This window comes from Phocoena phocoena, chromosome X (assembly GCF_963924675.1).
Source record: "Phocoena phocoena chromosome X, mPhoPho1.1, whole genome shotgun sequence".
Lineage (NCBI taxonomy): Eukaryota > Metazoa > Chordata > Mammalia > Artiodactyla > Phocoenidae > Phocoena > Phocoena phocoena.
This window is the reverse complement of record NC_089240.1, coordinates 15,091,168-15,114,489: the sequence shown is the minus strand read 5'-3', so window position 1 is coordinate 15,114,489 and position 23,322 is coordinate 15,091,168. Positions and strand designations below refer to the sequence as shown.

The 23,322-nt window shown below is 39.5% G+C and overlaps 1 protein-coding gene across 1 annotated transcript in view; it reads left to right on the top strand.

Moving 5' to 3' along the window:
- The first annotated feature begins 610 nt into the window (after positions 1-610).
- SCML2 (Scm polycomb group protein like 2) overlaps positions 611-23,322 on the top strand; it is a 66,780-nt gene continuing 44,068 nt past the window's right edge. The window contains exons 1-5 of the mRNA XM_065900548.1: positions 611-632; positions 3,617-3,685; positions 8,220-8,290; positions 9,092-9,326; positions 12,974-13,062. Coding sequence (XP_065756620.1) covers positions 611-632; positions 3,617-3,685; positions 8,220-8,290; positions 9,092-9,326; positions 12,974-13,062 — 486 coding nt within the window. The remainder of the gene's footprint in view (positions 633-3,616; positions 3,686-8,219; positions 8,291-9,091; positions 9,327-12,973; positions 13,063-23,322) is intronic.

The following is a 23,322-nucleotide window of genomic DNA, read 5'->3' as shown; positions in this document are numbered from 1 at the left end:
TGCGGAACACAGGCTCCAGACACGCAGGCTCAGCAGCCATGGCTCACGGGCCCAACCGCTCCGCGGCATGTGGGATCTTCCCGGATTGGGGCACGAACCCGTGTCTCCTGCATCGGCAGGCGGACTCTCAACCACTGCGCCACCAGGGAAGCCCTATTTGTTGTCTTTTGATAATAGCCATTCTGACAGGTGTGAGGTGGTATGTCATTGAAGTTTTGATTTGCATTTCCCTGATGACTAGTGTTGTTGAACATCTTTTCATGTGCCTATTGGCCATTTGTATATCTTCTTTGGAAAAGTGTCTGTTCACATTCTCTGCCCATTTTTAAATCGGGTTGTTTGTTTTTTTGATCTTGAGTTGTATGAGATATTTGTATATTTTGGATATCAACCCCTTATTGGATATATTATTTGCAAATATCTTTCACCATTCAGTAGGTCGCTATTTCATTTTGTTGATAGTTTCCTTCACTGTGCAAAAGCTTTTTAGTTTGATGTAATCCCATTATAGCTGATTTGTAATAATACCACCATTCAGAAATGTATTACGTTAAAAGGAGGTAGTAATTGATTTTTCACCTTGTAGGAAAGAACACCAGAGAGGGATACCATGGGGCGAACAGTGAATGAAGGTAAGATTTACTTGTCTAAAGATGATAAATATTTTCATTTATTCATTGGGAATGAGTATCTTTTGGTAGATTGAATGTATGGGGGAAAAAAAGCCTTTTTAAAAGTAAAGCTATAGAAGACGTTAGGTGCTTAGAATTGGAATTTTAGAACTGAATAGCTATTAAAGGTAATCTTGTCTTCCCTTCTTAGTTTTATAAATGAGAAAGCTGACACTGAGGGAGTTTAAGTGAACAGGTCATATAACAATCTGTGACAGCCAAGATCACAGTCCAGATTTTCTTACTCTAATATGGGTGATTTAAAAAATGCTTCATCCTGTCCTGCTCTAGTGAGAAGTTTGCTCACTGTCCCATGAATATGCCACACTCATTTGCACTCTCTGTTTTGAGTTGTGTTTTCTTTCCTGTTAATACATTCTTCATACCTTTGTTGTTCTAAATCCTGTTCTTCCTTCAAGACCCAGTTTAAGTCTTCTGTCTCTCATGACTTTTTCTCTGGCTGCATGCTGAATGTTGTGCTCTGCTATTTCCATTTTTGTCAAGTGTATTAGTTTAGTATAGTCTCTGTACCTAGATTCTTAGCTTCCCTAGAGCAGGAACCAGGCCTTTATAATTTCACTTTCTTTCCTATTAGAAAATCTTACTGTAGAACTATTTAGTAAATATAAATGTGTACTGTCTTCATACTAGCCAAATTATTTAAATAGAGAGCAGCCCATACATCCCAGTCGAGTGTTCACGTATCTTGAAGAGTCACTCAGTCATAACCAGAAAGTAGATCTGTTACCTTAAATGGTACACCTGGCATCATTCATACATTCTTTTTTAAAAAGCTTGTCACTTGACAATTCAAGCATCAGTAAGGGTAAAACAGCAATAGATGAAAACACATGAAGTGTGGTTAAATTCGTTAGTTCATAATGATACTAAAAAACAAAACAAAATTTATTTGTCATCTGTGGAGAATGGTAGGGATACGACTCTTTTTTTTTTTTAATTTTTAAAATTTTTTGGCTGCACGGCACGTGGGATCTTAGTTCGCCAACCAGGATCGAATCCATGCCCCCTATATTGGAAGCACAGAGTCTTAACCACTGGACCGCCAGGGAAGTCCCACGGATACAATTCATTATCTTGAAAACTAGAAAATAAAGGAAAAGAACAAAGTGTTGATTGTGACTTCCCTTTGTGAGCTCTACCTCAAGGTAACTGAATGGTTGAAGAGGGGAGGTTTCTCTCTATAGAAGTTTTCTGGCTAATAAAGACAGGACGATAATTAGAATACCTCCATTTTGCAGCCACTAATGAACTAATGGATCTAGGCAATAATCATCCATGGCAGCTCATATCACAAAAAGAGAGAGAACTAGGTATATTAGGAACCCCCTGTGAGAAGTACCTATGAAGTCATCTTCTCTCTTCCTCCCAAAGAAGCCAAACCTGAATCTGGTTAAGCTCTTCTGGCTCGAAATAGCAATACGAATTTAGAGAAAATATAAGGACCAGAAGAACCCAGCATTATGAGGAAGTAGTCAGCAAACTCCAGGCTGGAAAAATCTGAACTGGTATCATCGGCAAAAAATTGCTAGGGGAAGGGGGAAAGAAGGAGGAGGAGGAGGAGTCTATAGATCAAAAGAGATTTAAGAAATGTATCTGCCATTGCTCTGTATGGACTTTATTTGGGTCCTGATTGAAACAGACACATTTAAAATATTTAGGACAATGGGGAAAATGAGAATACTGACTGCTTATTTGATAATATTAAAGAATTTTGGTTAATTTTTCAGCATAATAATAGTATTATGATTAATTTTTAAATGAGTCATTTAAGAAATATATACTGTAATAAATGTGGATGAAATACATCTTAGACTTGAAGTCCCAAGGTCCAGTACTGTTTGAGTTCCTCAGCCTAGCACAGAGAAAAACTTTGCCTAGTCCATTGAATTACATTGTATTTTAGCTTCCCTTTTTTTTTTTTTTGCGGTACCCGGGCCTCTCACTGTTGTGGCCTCTCCCGTTGCGGAGCACAGGCTCCGGACATGCAGGCTCAGCGGCCATGGCTCATGGGCCCAGCCGCTCCGCGGCATGTGGGATCCTCCCAGACCAGGGCACAAACCCGTGTCCCCTGCATCAGCAGGCGGACTCTCAGCCACTGCGCCACCAGGGAAGCCCCCCTTTTGTTTTAAATTCTCAAAAGCATGCGCTTTATTTCTGAGGCACATTAATCTGAACATTGTAAGGATCAGCTCAGCTCATTTTGGTTCGTTTGTTCATTCATTTAACAAATGCTCAAGGGTGTTCTGTATGCCAGGTCCTTTTCTAGGCACTGAGGATACAGCAGTGAACAAAGGAGACAAAGTAAAATTTAAAAATTCCTGATCTTTTGGAGCTTACATTTGAGTGAAGTGAGACATACAATCAACAAATAAGCAAATTATAAGGTACATTATGGGCTTCCCTGGTGGCTCAGTGGTTGGGAGTCTGCCTGCCAATGCAGGGGACACGGGTTCGAGCCCAGCTCTGGGAAGATCTCACATGCCGCGGAGCGACAACGCCCGTGTGCCACAGCTGCTGAGCCTGTGCTCTAGAGCCCTCCAGCCACAACTGCTGAGCGCACGTGCCACAACTACTGAGGCCCACACGCCTAGGGCCCATGCTCCGCAGCAGGGGAGGCCCGCGCACTGCAACGAGGAGTGGCCGCCGCTCGCCACAACTGGAGAGAAGCCTGCACGCAGCAACAAAAGACCCAACTCAGCCAAAAATAAAAATAAATAGATAGATAAATAAATAAATAAAAATTTAAAAAAGGTACATTATATATTGGAAAGTGAAGTCCTATGCAGAAAATGAGGATATTAATTATAAAATTAAAACTGACTTCTATTAGAAAATAGTTTAGTTTATGGTTTTTATAAGTACTCTTTCAAACTGTTTCTCTGGCCTTCTGTTATTTCTCACTGTTTTCTTTCTTTTTTTTTAAGAGTCAATGGATGCAAAGAAGGAGAATCAAGAGAAAGCTCCTCAGTCAGGCACATCTTCTGTGCAAGATGGTAGGTTTTAAATTAGTTCAGTACAACATATTTTTCTTCCTCACTCAGTGTTGATATAAACTCTTTTCTTACTGCTTTTGGTATAATCTCTGTTTAGTAAGCTCCTGTAAATATAAAATCTAAGCAATAGGAAAGGTCAAAAAGATAGTGTTTAATTTTGGAAATTTTACTTTGGTTTCACGTAGAGAGGGATTAAGTTAAAAGATAACCCTGTATTTCAGTGCAAATGTTGCCAAATTAAAGATATATAGTTATTAATTACCATGAATTACCAATTTAAAATAATTTGATTATTAATAAAAACTCTTCTAACACTAGAGTCAATGTGAAAGTCCTTTTTTGATGGTCAAAAGACAGTCCAGTGGATTAAAGCTTAGGCATTGAGGGGGTCTGACAGACCTGTTCTAGAATCTTGGCCTCATTCTTTACTGGCCTTGTGACCTTGGGCAAATTACTCAACATTCTTAGTCTCCTTTTTCTCCTGTGTAGCACAGGGATAATACTACTTATATCGTGGAACTATTAGAATTAAAGAAAATGAGTGTAAAGCACCTAATATAATGCCTAGGCTTATAGTAAATGTTCAGTAAATGTTAACTTTATTTATGAAGTCTGAGTTATTAATTCATGTTTTAAGTTTTTTTATTGTGAACAGCATGTATATAGTACTACATCAGAGACTCAGGAGATAGAATCTGACTCATTGCACCTGCTCTTAAGGAAAATGAGAAAATAAGTCATACATAGACAAAAGGCTGAATTTAAAAAATACTACAGCAAACTTACTGTGTTTACCAGAGATTTCCAGGCAGACCCCTTGCCCCTTGTCTTTCTGTTGTACCTGCCCTGCCAGCCCTACTCTTGGAGTAAGTAGTTCACCCATGACTTTCTGTTCCTACAGGAAGATTGCCTATGGAGGTAATCCCCATGGAGTCATTCTTTCTCACTGTAGCTGTGTCCTCAGTGTTTCCTTAGCTCTCTTTCTCATTGGCCTTGTTTTGTTCCTCAGGTCTTCCTTCCAACCCCCAAAACCCTCCAAAGGAAATGGAGGCCATTAGGTTAGAATGTTCTTCCTTATCCCTACAAATTCCTTTCCATTTTTTTAATATAACAGTTTTATTGAGATATAATTCGTATATCATACAATCCACCCATTTCAAATATACAATTCAGTCCTTCTCAGTAGTACATTCCCAGAGTTGTGTAACCATCACCGTAATCAATTTTAGAACATTTTCATCACCCTAAAAAGAAATCCTGTACCCAATTAACAGCCACTCCCCCATTTCCTCCCAGTGCCTCTCCCTAGGCAACCACTTATCTATTTTCTGTCTCTATAGATTTTCCTATTCTGGAAATTGCATGAAAATAAATTTGAAAAAATATATTCTTAAAGGTTGAAACTAGTTAACTTTTCAAAATTCTCAAACTCTCTGTTTGAGAAATTCTGATTAAAAATGATATTACTTAATCAAATTGACAGACATCTGCAGATATTTCTCAGGGCTCTCGCTCTAACATCTTATTTTAGAAATCAGTGAGTGACTGCTGGAAGGTAAGCTCCAAGAGAGCCAGGATTTTTGTCTGTTTTATTAACTGCTGCATCTGCAGTACCTAGTACAGTGCCTGACACATACTGGTGACCTTCTATGGGAATCCATTGATGAATAAGACAGACATGATTCTTGCTGTCTTTGAGCTTAAGTAGACATTAAACAAATGCCCAGTTACAGTTGTGATAAATGCTATGAGGTATTGGGTGCTGATCATTCAGCTGAGAAGCTTCAAGCTCTAGATATTTTGCCCATTTTCTTTACATAGCCTCTGAACCCAAACCCAGCACTGGTAGAAGACATTATGATTCTGATTTACTCCGTAGAAGACTGGGGGGCCTCATAGATTATGTTCAGTTTGCTGAAAGGTGTTTGGGTTAATGTATGGACTAGAATAGAGTACAAATCAAACAAGAAGGACCATAAACATGTGCAGGTGACAGATCACAAAGTTATGTATGTACATCTGTCTCATGAACAGGCCTATGAGTTCCCAGGGCTCCTTTCTGAGAGAGGGTAAATCCCCCCCCCCCAAATCTGTCAGTGAGGATAAGATGCAGAGGCAGACGGGAACTTCATGCTTGTCTGTGACTTTGACTGTTTTGGCTCCTGGTCAGCAATTCCAGCTGTGATATTGTAGATGTTTCAAATCTAAATTAGTAAAGCCTTTTGCTATGTGTGTTTCCCCCATGTTATTGGCAGACTCTCATCATATGGGCAACCAAGCTGAACGGTCCTGTGGACTAAAAATTTTTGCCTTATGAATAAAGAAAAAAATTAAGGCTTCAAAGGTTAAATTAACTAGCAGTGCAATAGAAAATAATTGTATTATGGAGCACTGGTATAAAGGATTTGCTAGTTCAAATTATAGCCCATTAAGACACAAATAGTAATAGAATATTTTAAAAATTGTGTTGGATAAAGTATTTTCCAATGTCATTGAAAATTTTACAAATGTAACTGGTTTGTGGAAGAGTCTTAATTAAGTTCTTTGAGGTATAATTGTGAAATGGTTTTGATTTCTCAGTCATTATTTTCAACTTATACTCCTTTCTTCCTGGTATGGTGGCTCCTTAATGACATCCTAGTCAGATTTTTTTCCCCCATTCATGTTTTGTTTTGTTCTTCTTTTGTAATGCTCTCCAAGGTCATATGGTGGTAGAGCTTCAGTTAGAACCTTGGGTCTCTTGATTGTCAGGTTAGTGCTTAGGAGGTCACTGAAATAACCTGGTCAGTTAAATTTTGGAACCACAGATCTCAGTTTTCACTTTTAATAAAGCTATCCAGTATTCTTAAGTTTAGGCACAACTATGACATTTAGTTTTAGAATAATAACATAAACCATTTATTGAGTTACTTGCATGTGTACTACTTTACTTAGTTCTCAAAATACCTTATACCATATGTATTACTTTCCTCATTTTATAGATGAAGGAACTGAGGCTGAGAAAGTGAAATGACTTGCTCAGGGTCACATAGCTAGTAAGAGGCAGAGTCTGACTGAAAGGCGGCAGGTTCAGCTCCAGAGCTTGTGTTCTTGACATTCTGCTGCATACCTTTCAGCACTGTGGTAGTGCTTGCTTTACATTATCTGGAAGAAGAATTAAACCCAGTAGTTTTTTTTTTAGTGGAAAAATCTCTAAAAGGGTATACAGTGTTACATATGACATGCTTAATACCATATATAATATGTGTACATACACATATAAATGCATACTTTCAGGTAACAGTGGTATTCTGAAGCTGGCTCACATCAGCTTGGGAGAGCCAGTGGTACACATTTCTTCCCAACTTTGTGGTTGGTGACTTTACCTTGGCACCTTGCAATCAATCAGCCATGGTGGTAGTATTTACACCACAGAAATCTGCAAACACTACCAGTCAGGCTTTTTGTTTGTTTGTATTTTATGGAAAGTTGGCTGTTAAGCATTTATTAGCAGTGTGTAAGTGGAACTGTTATATCCTTTGAAGGATATATAAGAGGCTAGTAACACAGATTCCCCTAGGAGGGAACTGTCAAACCCAATATTTTTATAGTGAGGAAATTAGACAAGAGTATAGAAAAAACCTCATGGTTGATGAGAATTAAACTTTGTATGAATTAATAGTACCTTTAATACTGCTATCAAGTCTTTCAGTGTCTTGGCAGTGTGACTGGCACAGTGAATTGAAGTGTCCAGGCAAAGTATACTGCTTTCTGACCTTCTCTTCTAGCATTATAATATATCATGAAGACTGAGTGAGAGAAAGGACAGCAAGAGTTTGTAGAAAATATAGATAATTACAACAATGCATATCAGTCATTGCACTGACGACTGGTTTCTGCTTTGTTCTGCTACCATATTCTTAACACCCTGGATGGGGATCTAATAGTCAATTGAGAAACAATGCTGGTTCTCAGAGTTTTTCTTTCCATAAAGTATTGCTTTATTTCTGCTATACCACACATCTAAACACCTTTAGATCCCTGTGAAAAACAAAGAAGCACCTTCACAGTAATGGGATGAAATGGTAAAAACACGTCTTGAGTAAATTTATATTTGAGACATATGAGTAGAATTTGCTATTACTCTATAAAAAGTCCTTTAGTTATTTCTAGAGTTCACATTTTCGGAATCACTGTGCTGCAGTCTTCATTTCATTAAGATGATCTGGATTGTAATTTATATCAGAGCTGTTATTAGGAAGTTGTCTTATTTTTTATTTCCATGCCGGTAGTCAAATGTAGATCAGGAAATTTGGTTCTTTAAGAAGTATTTCTTGGAAGAGATATGGAACTAAAACCCATTTTATTCCTGAAAGTTAGTATACATATTATATGTATTAATGGGAATTCTCTGCTGGTCCAGTGGTTAAGACTTGGCACGTTCACTGCTGTGGGCCCAGGTTCGATTCCTGGTCGGGGAACTAAGATCCCACAAGCTGCATGGCATGGCCAAAAAAAGGAAACAACAGAACTATTTTTGCGTGTTTTTTTCCAGATGATTTTAACTGGGAAAATTACTTGAAAGAGACTGGATCTTTAAGTGCTCCTTCAGAGTGTTTCAGACAGGTATGCCAAAATTCTGTAGATGTCATGTTGTATATATTGATGTAAACTATTAACTTGTTGAAGGGTGCCTGTGTGATTGTTAGGTTCTAGTAGTGTGAGGAGATAGTGGGATTGTGGTAGTGCTGCTTAAGAACCAGATGGTCTCTTTGCATCCATTCATTAAGAATTTACTTTATGTCAGATCTGGAGAGAAAGACAGACATGTAAATAATTAATTATGAAAAGTGTGATAACTATACTGGGAGGGCTTACAGAAGAGGTGGCTATCTGAGGTGATTGGGATGAGGGGAGGGATATTCCAGGCAGAGAGAACATCCAAAGGAAAGGCACGTGGGTGTAAAAGAACCTGAGTGTTAAGGGATGGTATGGAGTGGCTGAAGCACAAAGTGGGTAGCAGTGATAGTATGGGAATGAGATTAAGGTGTGGTGGCTTTTAACCTGTACTGAGGATTTGGACTTTATGTTAGGCGGTGGTGAGCTGCCGTTTGGCTTATTTTAAGGGGGATGGCCTAATCATATTCTTATTTTAGAAAGCCACTCAGGATGCATTTTTGAGGCTGTATTTGGGTTGCCTGGAAGTGGGCAGATTAGCAAGACCAGCAGTGGGCAGCCAAGTCAGGCTGCATGTCAAGCCAAGGAGAGGGTTTGGAGATGTTTTTCTTAACCCTTATAGCTCTTACTTTGTTCACCAACTGCTGTGACTGTTACTTAAAACGTACTTAAAAATCAAACTGACCATTTGATTTTCTTATAGTTGATGCGTTTTAACAAAATTTTATTTATATGTGTGTATATATATAGTCCCAGATTCCACCAGCTAATGACTTCAAAGTTGGTATGAAATTGGAAGCCCATGACCCTCGCAATATGATTTCAATATGTATCGCCACAGTCGTTGGAATTACTGGTGCCAGGCTACGTTTAAGACTGGATGGTAGTGACAACAGAAATGATTTTTGGCGGCTTGTTGATTCTCCGGACATACAGCCTGTTGGGACATGTGAAAAGGAGGGGGACTTACTTCGGCCTCCACTGGGTAAGGATAAACATTTCTTAAAATAACATATTTTTCTTAATGTAATATTCAATAGAAGTAATTTTAACTGGCCTTTTAAAAATCTCTTCTTCTGGGCATTCTTACAAATAGATAGTCAGGTGGTTACTGTGGAGAATGTATGAGAAAGTAACTCAGTACCATATGTTACAGAGTTTCACCTAAGTACATATTTGGCATTTGTGTGCTAAAGGTTCCCCACTCCAGAGCAAGACTCATTCTGCCTTAAAACTTGAAATGTCAGAAGCAGCTCTACTGGATTACACATGCAGATTCAGAAACCCTTCTGGGGGAGAAGTTTGTAGCATTTGATATGAGTCTCTTCCTCCCTCAATATTGTCTAATGAGCCATTCATCATTTTTGGTATGGGGATGAGCACAGCAGAAGGGTATGATTTTACATCGGGACTCCAGTTTCAGACTTGGAAATTTCATTACACCTATGTGGGAAGAAGTCATGGTGAGAGGGGTAGAAGTCAGTACCTATAGATCTTTGAAAAGGAGGAGATGGATGGAACTCTTCAGCAAAGATTTTTAATACAAAGCTCTCAATTTTGACCAGGTTTTTAAAAGGTAAGAAGTGTGTGACACTAATTTTGTGCAAAATTTTTCTCTTTTAATAAGAGTACCATGGTATTCTGTAGAATATAAGGGTTTAGTTTATTACTTCTACATTGTGAGTGAATGGTGGGTATTGGCTTTTGTTTCTTTACAATGCTAAAAATGAAAATTCTCTATTATAAAACACAGTGAGAGAATGGATTTTTTTTGTCTCCTACTAGTGAAAAATTCCCTGAGAACCAAAAATGTAAGATAATAATAACTACACTTTTAGCAATATCTTTTTATACTGTCCTTGCTGTAATTGTTACTTATTCCTAATTTGGTTTAAAATATTTGAAAAAACTAATCAGAGATGTGTTATTCCAAGAAGATGGTTTAGGGTGTATGTGTTTTATGCTTTTCCCCTTTTCTTTCTTCATATCATTCACACTTTTCGTTGTTTATAGTATTTCTTAAATCATACAGAATTCTGTAAGAGACATAATATAAACCTGAGACTTAGTTCTTCCCTGTTTGGATTTTATTTCTCTGTTTACAATATGATACTATGTGTTTGTATTTTGTTTTAAGGAAACATACCTATTGTGATTGTCAGCATTTCAAACACATAACCAAGTTTATAATCATTCTTTTTTCAAATTACTTTTAGAGTTTATTAATTAAAAATATGAAATAAATAGCAGTACATGCTGATGAGTGTGTTTTTTGACAGCACATAATAAAAAAATACAGTTTTTGCCAATTTGCTCATCAGGCGCTTTTGAATAGTTTCCATTTTAATATAACACAACTTATTTCATTTTCCTTTTTAAAAGGTTTATTTATTTAAACCTTAAAGGTTATTATTTAAAAGTGTTTTTTTTGTGTTTTTTTTGGCTGCGTTGGGTCTTTGTTGCTGCTCACAGGCTTTCTCTAGTTGTGGCGAGTGGGGGCTACTCTTCGTTGTGGTGCATGGGCTTCTCATTGCAGTGGCGTCTCTTGTTGTGGAGCATGGGCCCTAGGCACCCAGGCTTCAGTAGTTGCAGCACACAGGCTCAGTAGTTGTGGCACACAGGCCCTAGAGTGCGTGGGCTCAGTAGTTGTGGTGCATGGGCTCTAGGGCGCACGGGCTTCCGTAGTTGTGGCGTGTGGGCTCAGTAGTTGTGGCACACAGGCTTAGTTGCTCTGTGACATGTGGAATCTTCCTGGACCAGGGATCGAACCCATGTCCTCTGCATTGGCAGGTGCATTCTTCACCACTGCGCCACCAGGGAAGTCCCTAAAAGGTGTTTTTTAAAGTTTCAACATATATGGAGAAAAGTGTACAGCTTATAAATGAACACACTTGTATAACCAACACCCAAATCAAGAAATAGAACATTGTCAGCACCCTAGAAGCCCCATTCCTGCTGATCCCCAGTCATATCCTCCTCCTTCCCAAAGGTAACTACTGTCCAGACTTCCTAATATCATGGATTAGTTTTATCTATGTTTGAATTTTTAACGTGCACTTTGATCTTTTTTGACCTTTTAATCTATGTTTGACTTTAGGCAATTAAAGAACTAAAAAAAATGCTAAATTAAAAAAGAAAATCGTGGTACATCATGTAATAGGATAAGATGGGGGTTAAGAGAAAGGCATAAGGACCAGAGGATGATTCTTATGTACTATTCTAACCACAGTGTGGAGAATCCATGCTGTGGATAACTATTTATTAGATATCACTAATAATACTGATTTATTTTAAGAGAGTGTGTAACAACCCTCCCCCATTTTTCCCTAGCAACAATTATTTTCCTAGTCAGATTAAGGGTGTTTTGGTACATGATTATTATAGGATGACTTTCTGTCTGAACTTCCTTGCGTATTTTATCCTATTGATGGACCCATTGCCAATGTGATTCATGTGCCTCCCTATCTTAATGCATGTATTCATCAGGGATGCATGCCAAGTTCTCACCGATTCTGGCATCAAGGGAGGCAAGTGTTGCATGTAACAGATTGCCCTCAGAAAATACTAAAACTAGCAGACCGCTGCTCCCCGCTGCACATGCCAGATGCTGTGATATTCACCATTAATTGATGAGATCTCTAGAGAAGACACCTGTTGAGTCTATTTTGATAGTATCTGATAAAAGTTCTAAGATAAGATCATTTAGTGTGAGCAAAGTTTACTAAAGTGAGAGCTGTCTTTTTTCCCAATATAATGTATGAAAAATTTCAAACCTACAAAAAAGGTGAAAGAATTTTGCAGTGAACCCCCACATACCCACTACCTAGGTTCTACCAGTTATCATTTTACTATACTTGCTTTATCACTTATCTGTCCATCTGTCCTCCTGTCGATTCATCAGTCCATCATATTTTTAAATGCACTTCAGGGTAAGTTATTGACATCAGTGCATTTCTCCTAAATACGTTCACATGCATATCATTAACTAGAGTTCACTGTTTATTTACGTGTTTTTTCCTTTTGAGGCGAAATTTACATATGGTGAAATGCACCATCATAAGTGTACATTTGCTGAGTTTGACAGAAAACTGTCTTTCGGAAAGGAAATAAGGCAGGGGCTCTGAGGAAAAAGAGGGACTGGAAGTCTTTTTTTTTTTTTTTTTTAAACATCTTTATTGGGGTTTAATTGCTTTACAATGGTGTGTTAGTTTCTGCTTTATAACAAAGTGAATCAGCTATACATATACAGGGACTGGAAGTCTTTTGCGGCCTTTTTACCCTGCGTGTGTGATTGTTGGTGGGGAATGGAAGCTCTCCTGGGCTCTGGCTTGGATTTCTCCTAGTATTATGGCCCATTCCCAACATATATGTGTATGTTGGTGAACCCTAGCTAGTGGCTTCTTTAAGATGAGAATTTCTACCCCCACTGTAGCATTCTTGTTTAATAGTACAGTGGATACAGTAGCACTGATTGGAGGGTACACCAGCTCCTCTTGCCCATTTTGAGTTCGTCAATAAGAAAGTCATTCTCTGGAGGAGAATGGTAAATGAAACATTTTTTTAAATACCACCTTGCTGTAATATCACAGGGAGGCTTTTTAAAATTGATTTCTGCTTTATTTTATAAAATAGGGTACCAGATGAACACATCATCTTGGCCAATGTTCCTCTTGCGAACACTGAGTGGATCTGAAATGGCACCTGCAACATTCTTTAAGAAGGTGAGAAAGAGTTATGAAAAGCTTCCATCAACTGGGCTGTGGTTTTATTGTTTCAGTGGGTGCTTAAATGCTTTGTCTTCTCTGATATGGAAAGCAAAAATGGTTTTAAAATTACTTGATTGGCAAGTGTATTAGTCTGCTCGGGCTGCTGTAGCAAAGTACCACAGACTGGGTGGCTTAAATAACTGAAATTCACTTTTTTACATTTCTGGAGGCAAGAAGTCCAAGATCAAAGTGTCATCAGGGTTGGTTTCTGGTGAGGCCTCTCTTCTCAGCTTATAGTCTTTTCGCTCTGTCTTCACACGGCCTCTTCTCTGTGCGTGCGTGGAAGAGAGGGATCTCTGGTTTCCCTTTCTCTAGAAAAGACACTAGTCCTGTGGGCTTAGGGCCCCACTGTTAGGACCTCACTTAACCTTTATTACCTCCTTAAATGTCCTGTTTCTAAATATAGTCACATTGGGAGTTAGGGCTTCAAATTATGAATTTTGGGAAGATGTAACTCAGTCCATAACAGTGGCTTGAACAGAAATTTATTTTCTCACAGCTCTGGAGGCTAGAAGTTGAGATCAAGGTGTCAGCAGGCTTGGTTTCTTTTGAGGCCCCTCTCCTTGTTTTATAGATAGTTGTCTTCTCCTCTTTGGGAGGAAAAGATACATGAGCTACGTATCTGCATCCTAACTTCCTCCTCTTATGAGGACATTGGTCATATTGGATTAGGCCCTACCATAATGGCCTTATTTTAACTTAATTATCTCTTTAAAGACCCTATCTCCAAATGCAATCACATTCTGAGGTACTGGGGTTAGGACTTAAACATATGAATTTTGGTTGGGTGGGGGGTGAGACACAGAAACACAATTCAGCCCGTAACAGCAAGTCATAAAAAAGGCTCAGTTTTAATCATCCAGTAGTCAAAATGAATTAGTACCTTCCTTCTTGACCTCAGATACAAAAAGGGGTACTCTACCGGAAGCAAATGTTCGTTATTATTTTTTATGTACCTTCAGAAGTGAAGCTTCGCCTCAGTTTGCTATGTTAGTGGTGTCTTTGATATTGGAGAAAATGATGGGACAAAACAACCACTTGAAAGTTACTTGGAGAGATTTGGTTGCAGAAGTAAAAGAATGTTATAAACAGTCATCAGAAAGAATTTGTTACAAGGAAATACTTGTTATATAACAAAGAGGGAAAATTCCAAAAATAGTTTATGCTCTTGAGAAAATGTTGAAAGAGTACACTGTGTTAAGAAACAATGAATGAAAGCCAAGTTTTAGTTAAATTACGGGTCAAAATATTTCTTTCTCACTGTCTGTCCTCATTGTTCTCTCAGTCACTTAAATTTTATTACAACCATTCATATCAGGAATGGTAAACATTGATTGTACGTTTTAAAAACTTTTCAAGAAGATTAAAGATATAAAGATGTGCAGTGTCAATTGACATGATTCCTGCATTGCAAAGAAAAAATCTTGGAGTATAGCTTTGAGCAGCATGAATGCTGTAAGTGGGCTTGCCCTACCAGCAAGGGGCACAGGTGAATGCAATCCCTTTGGGCATTGTGTAAAGCATACAATGAGGATAGCTAACAACAAAAGAGGTGTTTAGTAGTAGTCTTTATTAAATACTTACTAGCTTAGGCTGTGGCTTTAGAAAAGCCACTGGATCTATTTTACTTATTAAGTTGCTTTATCAGCTAGTCACATGCCGCATGTCACATTATGTTTTTCATTTTTAATATTATAAAAGTAATTTACCTTTGTGTGTGGGGAAAAATCAAACTATATACTTAACTAAAGTGAAAAATGAGTGTCCATTTATCCCGTCCATTCCTCCATTCTACTGTTCTCTCCAAAATGTTCTTCTTGACCTTTATCTGTGCATTCACAAACATATATGGGCTTTTATTTCTTAAACATAAATTGGAATATATTTTGTGATTTAGTTTTTCCCCTAAAATATGGATTTTTTTGAAATTTCCGTTTCGTTTCATATATATTTTAGGTTGTATTGTACTCTTCTGTGGTATGGATTACCGTAAGTGATTTAACCTCTCCCTAAGGATTGATGTTTAGATTGTCTCCATATTCTTGTTTAAGTCATCTACAGTGGACATTCTTATAGAATGTTCTATAGTTCATATAGAACTTTTTATATAAGTGTGAATGCCTACATTCTTAGAAGTAGAATTCCTGGTTCAAAGGGAATGTATGCTTTAAGTGTTGAAATATACTGTTAAATTGCACCTTAAAAGGGTGTTCCAAACTATGCTCCAGTATTAGTGTATAGATATATTCATATTCCCACACCTTTACTAGCAATGAATGTTATCTATCTTTTAAAATTTTGTAAATCTTTTTTTGGAGGTGGGAATGGTAATGGTATCCCATTGTAATTTGCCTTGGGAATGGTAATGGTATCCCATTGTAATTTGCCTTGGGAATGGTAATGGTATCCCATTGTAATTTGCCTTGAAGTGATTACCAGTGAAATTGAACTTTTAAAATGTGTTTAATGGCCTTTTATTTTTCTGTGAATCGCCTGATTATAGCCTTTGCCTTTTTTCTACTGGATTTCTTTTCTTACTCTTACTGATTTGTGGGGTGCTCTTTTCAGCCAAGCTTGGAACTTGGCCAGGAGCCATCTTAAATCCTCACTCCTCCTTGACCCTGGCCTCTGGATAGCCAATTAATTAGGAAGGCCCACCTACTTAGCTTGCTAATTATTTCTTTGTTGTGTCTCTTCTTTCTAACCTTAATACCACTGCCCCTTGTGCAGGCTTTCCTCTTGCCTAGACTGTTCAACTAGCCTTATAACTGCCTATAATTGTCACCCTTAAACACAACTGCTAGAAATATCTGATACAGAAGCCATATCACATCATTCCATACTTAAAACTCCTTTGAAGTTCCCATTTGCATTCAGGATGAAGTATAAGTTTGTTAATATGGCCTTTAAGGTGCTCTGTGATCTCTCTGGTTTACAGTTGCCACTTCTTGCTTTGGATTTTATGTTCTGAATTGCTTATAATAGCCTGTCCATACAATATTCCTTTTTTTAGGCTGATTATCTCTGGTTAATTCCTATTTTTATTTTAAGATTCATTTCAGGCATTAAATCCTCCAGGATACCTTCCATATTTTTGCCTCTGTATTCTTATACTTCTGTAGCGCCTTGTGCATATGTCAGTCTTTTTTTAAAATAAATTTATTTATTTATTTATTTTTGGCTGTGTTGGGTCTTCATTGCTGCATGCGGGCCTTTCTCTAGTTGCGTCGAGCAGAGGCTACTCTTCATTGCGGTGCGCGGGCTTCTCATGGCGGTGGCTTCTCTTGTTGTGGAGCACGGGCTCTAGGCGCGCGGGCTTCAGTAGTTGTGGCTCGCGGGCTCTAGAGTGCAGGCTCAGTAGTTGTGGCGCATGGGCTTAGTTGCTCCACGGAATGTGGAGTCTTCCCGGACCAGGGCTTGAACCTGTGTCCCCTGCACTGGCAGGCGGATTCTTAACCACTGCACCACCAGGAAAGTCCCCCATATGTCAGTCTTTGTGGTTATTGGATTATATTATTATTTTCACAGTCTCTTGGTTCCTAGACTGTGAGTTCGTTTTTAAAAGTTAACATGGCTTTGTATTTGCAGTGCCTATCATACGTCCTGGTACGTACTTGTTTGTTCGATGAATGAAGAAAGGATGGGGGAGTACAGGAAGATGAATACATAGAGAGGGAGAAGTTAGGTTTAGTTTTTGACATGTTGAAGTGCCTCTGGGAAGTTTGAGGAGGAATGTCTACCACCAGACATTAGACATAAAGTATTTAGAACCTAGAAATAAGGTTTGGCTTGGGTACATGGATTTGGGAGTTTTCAGCTTAAATGGTAGGGGTGGAAGCCTTGAGCATGAATGAGCTAGTCCAAAGAGAATATATAGAAGGAGAAGAGAAGAGTGTCAAGTTTAGAACCTTGAGAAATACCCACTCACCTTCATGATGTATAAGTACCCATATCAGGTACTTAGTAGAGGTCAGTTAAAAGGAAAGCTGATTCTTGACTATTTGGTAGATAGGAAGTTCATCAGTTACATTAGCAAGAACTGAAGACCAGCTGAAAAGTGTCCCCAGATAGAGTTAAATTTGTAATTATGGGGGCAGAATATTGATAGAGTTCATTCCTGATGGCCTCGATTTACTGTGAAATAGGATACTGACAAAGGCTGGAGGGAAGGATTCATACATTGATTGAAAGTCTACTATATTCCAACACCAAGGCAGAGAGCTTACTCTGTGGTTTAGGAGAAAGTCAGTTAACAAATAAATTGATGAATGTATAGTGAGGAAACATTATTGGTCTTAAGGCAAATGATAAAAGTTTGGAATAGGTGCCATGTGGGATGGGAGAGGGATCGACCTAGGGACATATGACAGTATTTTGGAGGGTTCACCTGAGGATGAGGACTAAATATGTGTAGCACTACATGTAATAAGCATGTGGGACTTTTCTCCAGCAGTGCTTGGAAACTGAGAATAAATAGTAAAGTGGATGGTGATATTGAACTAAGGTTTGGAGGTAACAGAACAAGGACAAGGGGATAAGTTGGTTTGGGGTGCTGAGAAGAAAGTGGTGATATGATGCACTGTAACCTGGATGTGAACAGGTATGATAGAATGTTAGAGTGTTTGGTCCTCTTCTCTTCTTTTTTTTTTTTTAATTTATTTATTTATTTATTTGGCTGTGCCGGGTCCTAGCTGCAGCACGTGGGACCTTTGTTGCTGTGTACAGGATCTTCATTACGGCATGCGGACTCTTAGTTGCGGCATGCATATGGGATCTAGCTCCCTGACCGGAGATCGAACCTGGGCCCCCTACATTGGGAGCGTGGAGTCTCAACCCCTGGACACCACCAAGGAAGTCCCCTCTTCTCTTCTTTATACAGTGGTTCTCAACAGGGGACGTTTTGGGTTATCACAACTGTGTGTGTATGTGGGTGCTACTTATACCTAGTGAGTAAAGATCAGGGATGCTACTGAACATCCTACACTGCACAGAACAGCCCCTACAACAGAATGTTCTGGTCCCAAATGACAGTAGTGTCATGTTCGAGAAACTCTGATCTGTATTAATTCCTTGGTGATCTCATCTAATTCCTGGCTTTAAATACAGTTTGTATGCAGGTGACTTTCAAATTTATATTTCCGCTCCATATGTTTTGCTCCCAACTCAGACTTGTATATGCAGCCTACCTACTCAGTATCCCTACTTGGATGTCTAACAGACATGTCAAACTGCTCCACCTGCGGCCTTTCCCATTTCAGGGAGTAGCAACTATCCTTCCATTTGCTCCTGCCAAAAACCTTGGTGATTATTTCTGTCACATACTACATCCAGTCCATATGGAAACCCTTTTTGCTCTACCTTCAAAATATATTTGAAATTCAACCAGTTCTTGCCATCTCCGTTGCTATCAGGCTGGAACAAGCTGCCTTTAGCTCTCACTTGGATTACTGTGGTAACCTCTTCATAGATCTCTTTATTTATAACCTTACAGTCTGTAGTCAACACAGCAAGCAGAGTATTCCGTTTAAAACATAAGTGAGGGGCTTCCCTGGTGGCGCAGTGGTTGAGAGTCCGCCTGCCGATGCAGGGGACACGGGTTCATGCCCCGGTCCGGGAAGATCCCACATGCCGCGGAGCGGCTGGCCCCGTGAGCCATGGCCGCTGAGCCTGCGCGTCTGGAGCCTGTGCTCCACAGCGGGAGAGGCCACAACAGTGAGAGGCACGCGTACTGCAAAAAAAAAAAAAAAAGTGAGATTATATCACTTATCTGCTCAAAACCACCCAGGGGGCTCCCTGTTTTACTCAGAGTAAAAGCCAGAGTTCTTACAGTGGCCTCCACAGCTCTACATGATACGACCCCTCACTCTCTCTCTGACCTCGTTTCCTACTGCCCTCCCACTTGCATACTGCATTTTAGCCACACTCTGCTTCCTTGTTCTTCGAATATTTCAGACACATCTCCTGTTTTAGGGCCTTGGCTCTGCTTAGAACACTCTTCCTCTAGATAACTGCATGGTTAATAATCACCTCCTTCAGGCTTCTGTTCACATGTCACCTTCCAGATGAGGCTTGTCCTGATTACCTTGTTTACAGTTGCACAACCCCTCCCCTACATTGCTCTCTGGATCTCCCTTTACTCTGCTCTTCTCTCTGTCTCTGTCTCTGTCTTTGTCTCTCTCTCTCTCTGTTTTTGCAAAGCACTTATCATATATAACATAGAATATATTTTACTTATTATGTCCTCATCTTTCTCTTTACTAGCATGTGAGCACTGCAAGGTGAGATTTTTATTTTGCTAGCTAATACATATCAAGAACCTTCAGTAGTGTCTGGCATTTAGTAGGCACTCAGTAAATATTTGTAAATGAATAAATGAAGGTTAAAGGACTACAATTCTTGATGAGGTCAAAGAAGTAATTGATTAAAAGTAAGGAAGTAGAAATTAAGGATAGGAGTTTGTGATCACAGGTAGACTCTAGGAATGTAGCTGTAAACAAAGCTATAAAGAACTCCAGGCTTTATGGAGCTTACCTTCTAGCTTGATAAATTTATAGTAAGCCATAATAAATACATGTGTATTATGTTTGATAGTTGTATATGCTAAGGAGAAGGGAGGGTGACATTTTAGATAGGTTGGCCAGGAAGGTCTTGCTGAGAAGTTGCCATTTGAGTGAAGATGTGGAGAAAGGGAGAGAATGAACCTTGAGACTACAAGGGTAAAAATATTCCAGGCAGAAGGGTAATGTAGGTAATGCTGAGACTGGCTTCAGTCACAGGGATATGTGAAAAAGTAGCCTGTAAGGAGAACCATATTGTAGGTAAGCAAGGAGGGAGGTTAAAAGGCCATTCTTTGCTAGCCACCTTCTAGAACAGAATCATTTTCTTACAGTAAAAGAGAATGATCCCTTGTTTATTTTAGCTATTGCTTTTGCAAATTATATCGTTGTGTTTAGGAAGTCATTCAAGAATGGATGATGACAAACTATATATATCTTAATTAATTAATTAATTAAATTTGGGGGCTGCATTGGGTCTTTGTTGCTGCGTGGGCTTTCTTTAGTTGCGGCGAGTGGGGCTACTCTTTGTTGTGGTGCACGGGCTTCTCACTGCGGTGGCTTCTCTTGTTGCAGAGCACGGGCTCTAGGCGTGTGGGCTCTAGAGCGCAGGCTCAGTAGTTGTGGCTCACCAGCTTGGTTGCTCCGCGGCATGTGGGATCTTCCCGGACCAGGGCTCGGACCTGTGTCCCCTGCATTGGCAGGTGGATTCTTAACCACTGCACCACCAGGGAAGCCCACGAACTATATTCTTTAAAAACATATTTTGGGGCTCAAGCCCTGGTCCGGGAAGATCCAGCATGCCGCTGAGCAACTAAGCCTGTGAGCCACAGCTACTGAGCCTGCGTACCTAGAGCCCATGCTCTGCAACAAGAGAAGCCACCGGAATGAGAAGCCCGCGCACCACAACGAAGAGTAGCCCCTGCCCGCCGCAACTAGAGAAAAACCGCGCACAGCAACGAAGACCCAATGCAGCTAAAAATAAATAAATAAGTAAATAAATTTATTTAAAAAAAACAACACATTTTAAAGCAACTTTGTATCATTACCTTTTGTGGACAGCAGAGGGAACCATTTTGCCAGTTACCTAAATCTGGAAGGAGGTTGTTTTGAGATAAAGTCCTTTCATTTACTGTGTTATTAAAACAGTAGTTCCTTTGATTTTTTTAAAATAAAAATTTGTTTTCTCCTAGAGCTTTATTAATATTTATTTGTATGGCTGTACTTATGTAAGAAAATTTGATAGAATTTTCATGAAATTTAGAAGAATTAATAAACAGCATGAAAATCTTTAGAGAATAAATTGCATTTTGTCTGTAATCATTTTCTGGTTTTTGTTACTTGCCAGCCAATAGTGACATTGATAACATACTGTCATATTGGGATTTCTTTTTAGGTTATACATTTGAATTTTAAAATTAGTTCTGTTTCTCTTGTCATGACTGTCTTAAATCTGTTTTGTAGCAGGAAATGTATATTGCCATTTGATCTAGTTTACTTTGCTATGGAAAGACTTATTCTGTTGAATGACAGTGTAAGGCCCTGTGATCCTTATATGTGTCTTGAATGTTTTTTGCATTCTGTGAATGTCTAGCACAAATATATCAACCTCCATGGTTATACTTTATAAAATCTGCCCCCCCTTCTTTCCATGTGTAATAACTGATAACGGACCTTTGGCCCTTTCATGAAGTGTCAGTATGTGACTCTGCTTCTTACTTACCAACTGTTTATCAAATACTTTGATCCTTGATCAATCTAACTTTTGCCCTGCTGACTTTCCGGGTGGGTTTTTTTTTTTGCGGTACGTGGGCCTCTCACTGTTGTGGCCTCTCCCGTTGCGGAGCACAGGCCCCAGACGCGCAGGCTCAACGGCCATGGCTCCCGGGCCCAGCCGCTCCGCGGCAGGTGGGATCTTCCCGGACTGGGGCACGAACCCGTGTGCCCTGCATCGTCAGGGGGACTCTCAACCACTGCGCCACCAGGGAAGCCCTTCAGGGTGGTTTTAAGAATCATATTAAGAATATGTAATTAAAAGGACTTTGAAGGCTAAGAATTAAGGAATTTTCAGATTGCAAGGCTAAAGGAAACAGAGAAAGCATGGGATGTTGAGATGAGTTTAAAGGAGGCTTCTGTTTTTTTTAACATCTTCATTGGAGTATAATTGCTTTACAATAAAGGAGGCATTTTTAAAAGGAACCAATCTACCAGATAGGTTTTTAAAATTATGTCTTGGTGAAAGAGTTAGTTGAGAGCTCATTTACTGTTCTCCAGGTGATTCCTTGGTTCATTCATTTAAAAAATGCTTACTGTTGGGTACTGTGCTGGAAATAACAATATGTAAAAGATGTGGTACTTGGTTTTAAGAATCCCTTTGTCTCATAGAGGAGTGAGCACATTTTATTTTTTAAGTTTTTGGCCACACCCCACGGCATGTGGTATCTTAGCTCCCCAACCAGGGATTGAACCCACACCTCCTGCATTGGAAGGCAGAGTCTCAACCGCTGGACCGCTGGGGAAGTCCCAGAGGAGTGAACACATTTTAACAATAGTTTCACAGTTGAAGGCAAGAGCACCTCTTTGGTGGGCCTTGGAGTGGGCAGGCATTGGTCAGGGAAAGCTTAAAGAGATCAGGAGAATTGGGCTTCGAAGTGTGGATGAGTTGGAGTTGGCCCAGCAGATGATGGGGTGTAGGGTGTTTCACAAAGTTGGCTATTTAAGTTTAAAATCTAGCTCTGATACTTATGGTATAGTCTTAGGCCACTGTGCATCAGTTTTATCTGTAAAATGGGTATAATAATTGCACTGACTTCATAGGATTGTTGTGAGAATTAAATGAATATGTGGAAAATATTTAAACTGTGCCTGGCATATACTAAACAATTGAAGGTTACCTTTTTTATATATATATAATAAGCACTCCTTAAGGTTAACTTATTTATTTATTTATGGCTGCGTTGGGTCTTCGTTGCTGGGCGTAAGCTTTCTCTAGTTGCGGTGAGCAGGGGCTACTCTTTGTTGCGGTGCACAGGCTTCTCACTGCGGTGGCTTCTCTTGTTGTGGCTCTCGGGCTCTAGAGTGCGGGCTTCAGTAGTTGTGGCACGTGGGCTTAGTTGCTCCGTGGCATGTGGGATCTTCCCGGACCAGGGCTCAGAACCCATGTCCCCTGCATTGGCAGGCGGATTCTTAACCACTGCACCACCAGGGAAGTCCCCTGAAGGTTTAACTTTCAATATCGTTATTCTAAAGATCTAGGGGGTGGAATTGGCAGGTTGTGGTCTTTGATTGTGTTAGGGGGAAAGGATGCATCTAGGGTAGTCGTTCTCAGCCTTGGATCTGGGCAATTAAAACATGCCCTGGGCCCCACCTAGACTGATTTAATCAGTAGCGCTGGCAGTGTGGCTCCAGGTGATTCTAATGTTCAGTCAGGCTGAGAACCGCAGGTCTAGGACCATTTCCACGTTTCTGGCTTGGGTGATTGGATCGCTGATGGTGCCATTTACTAGGATAAAAAGCAAATTGAAAAAAAAAAAAGATGCTGCTTTTAACATAGCACTTGGTCTTTCTAAGAATCCTGTTAGCATTTGCATGCTTTTCTGTAACTAAGGAATACTTTTATTTAACATTTATTTGTTTATTTGGCTGCTGTCAGGTCTTAGTT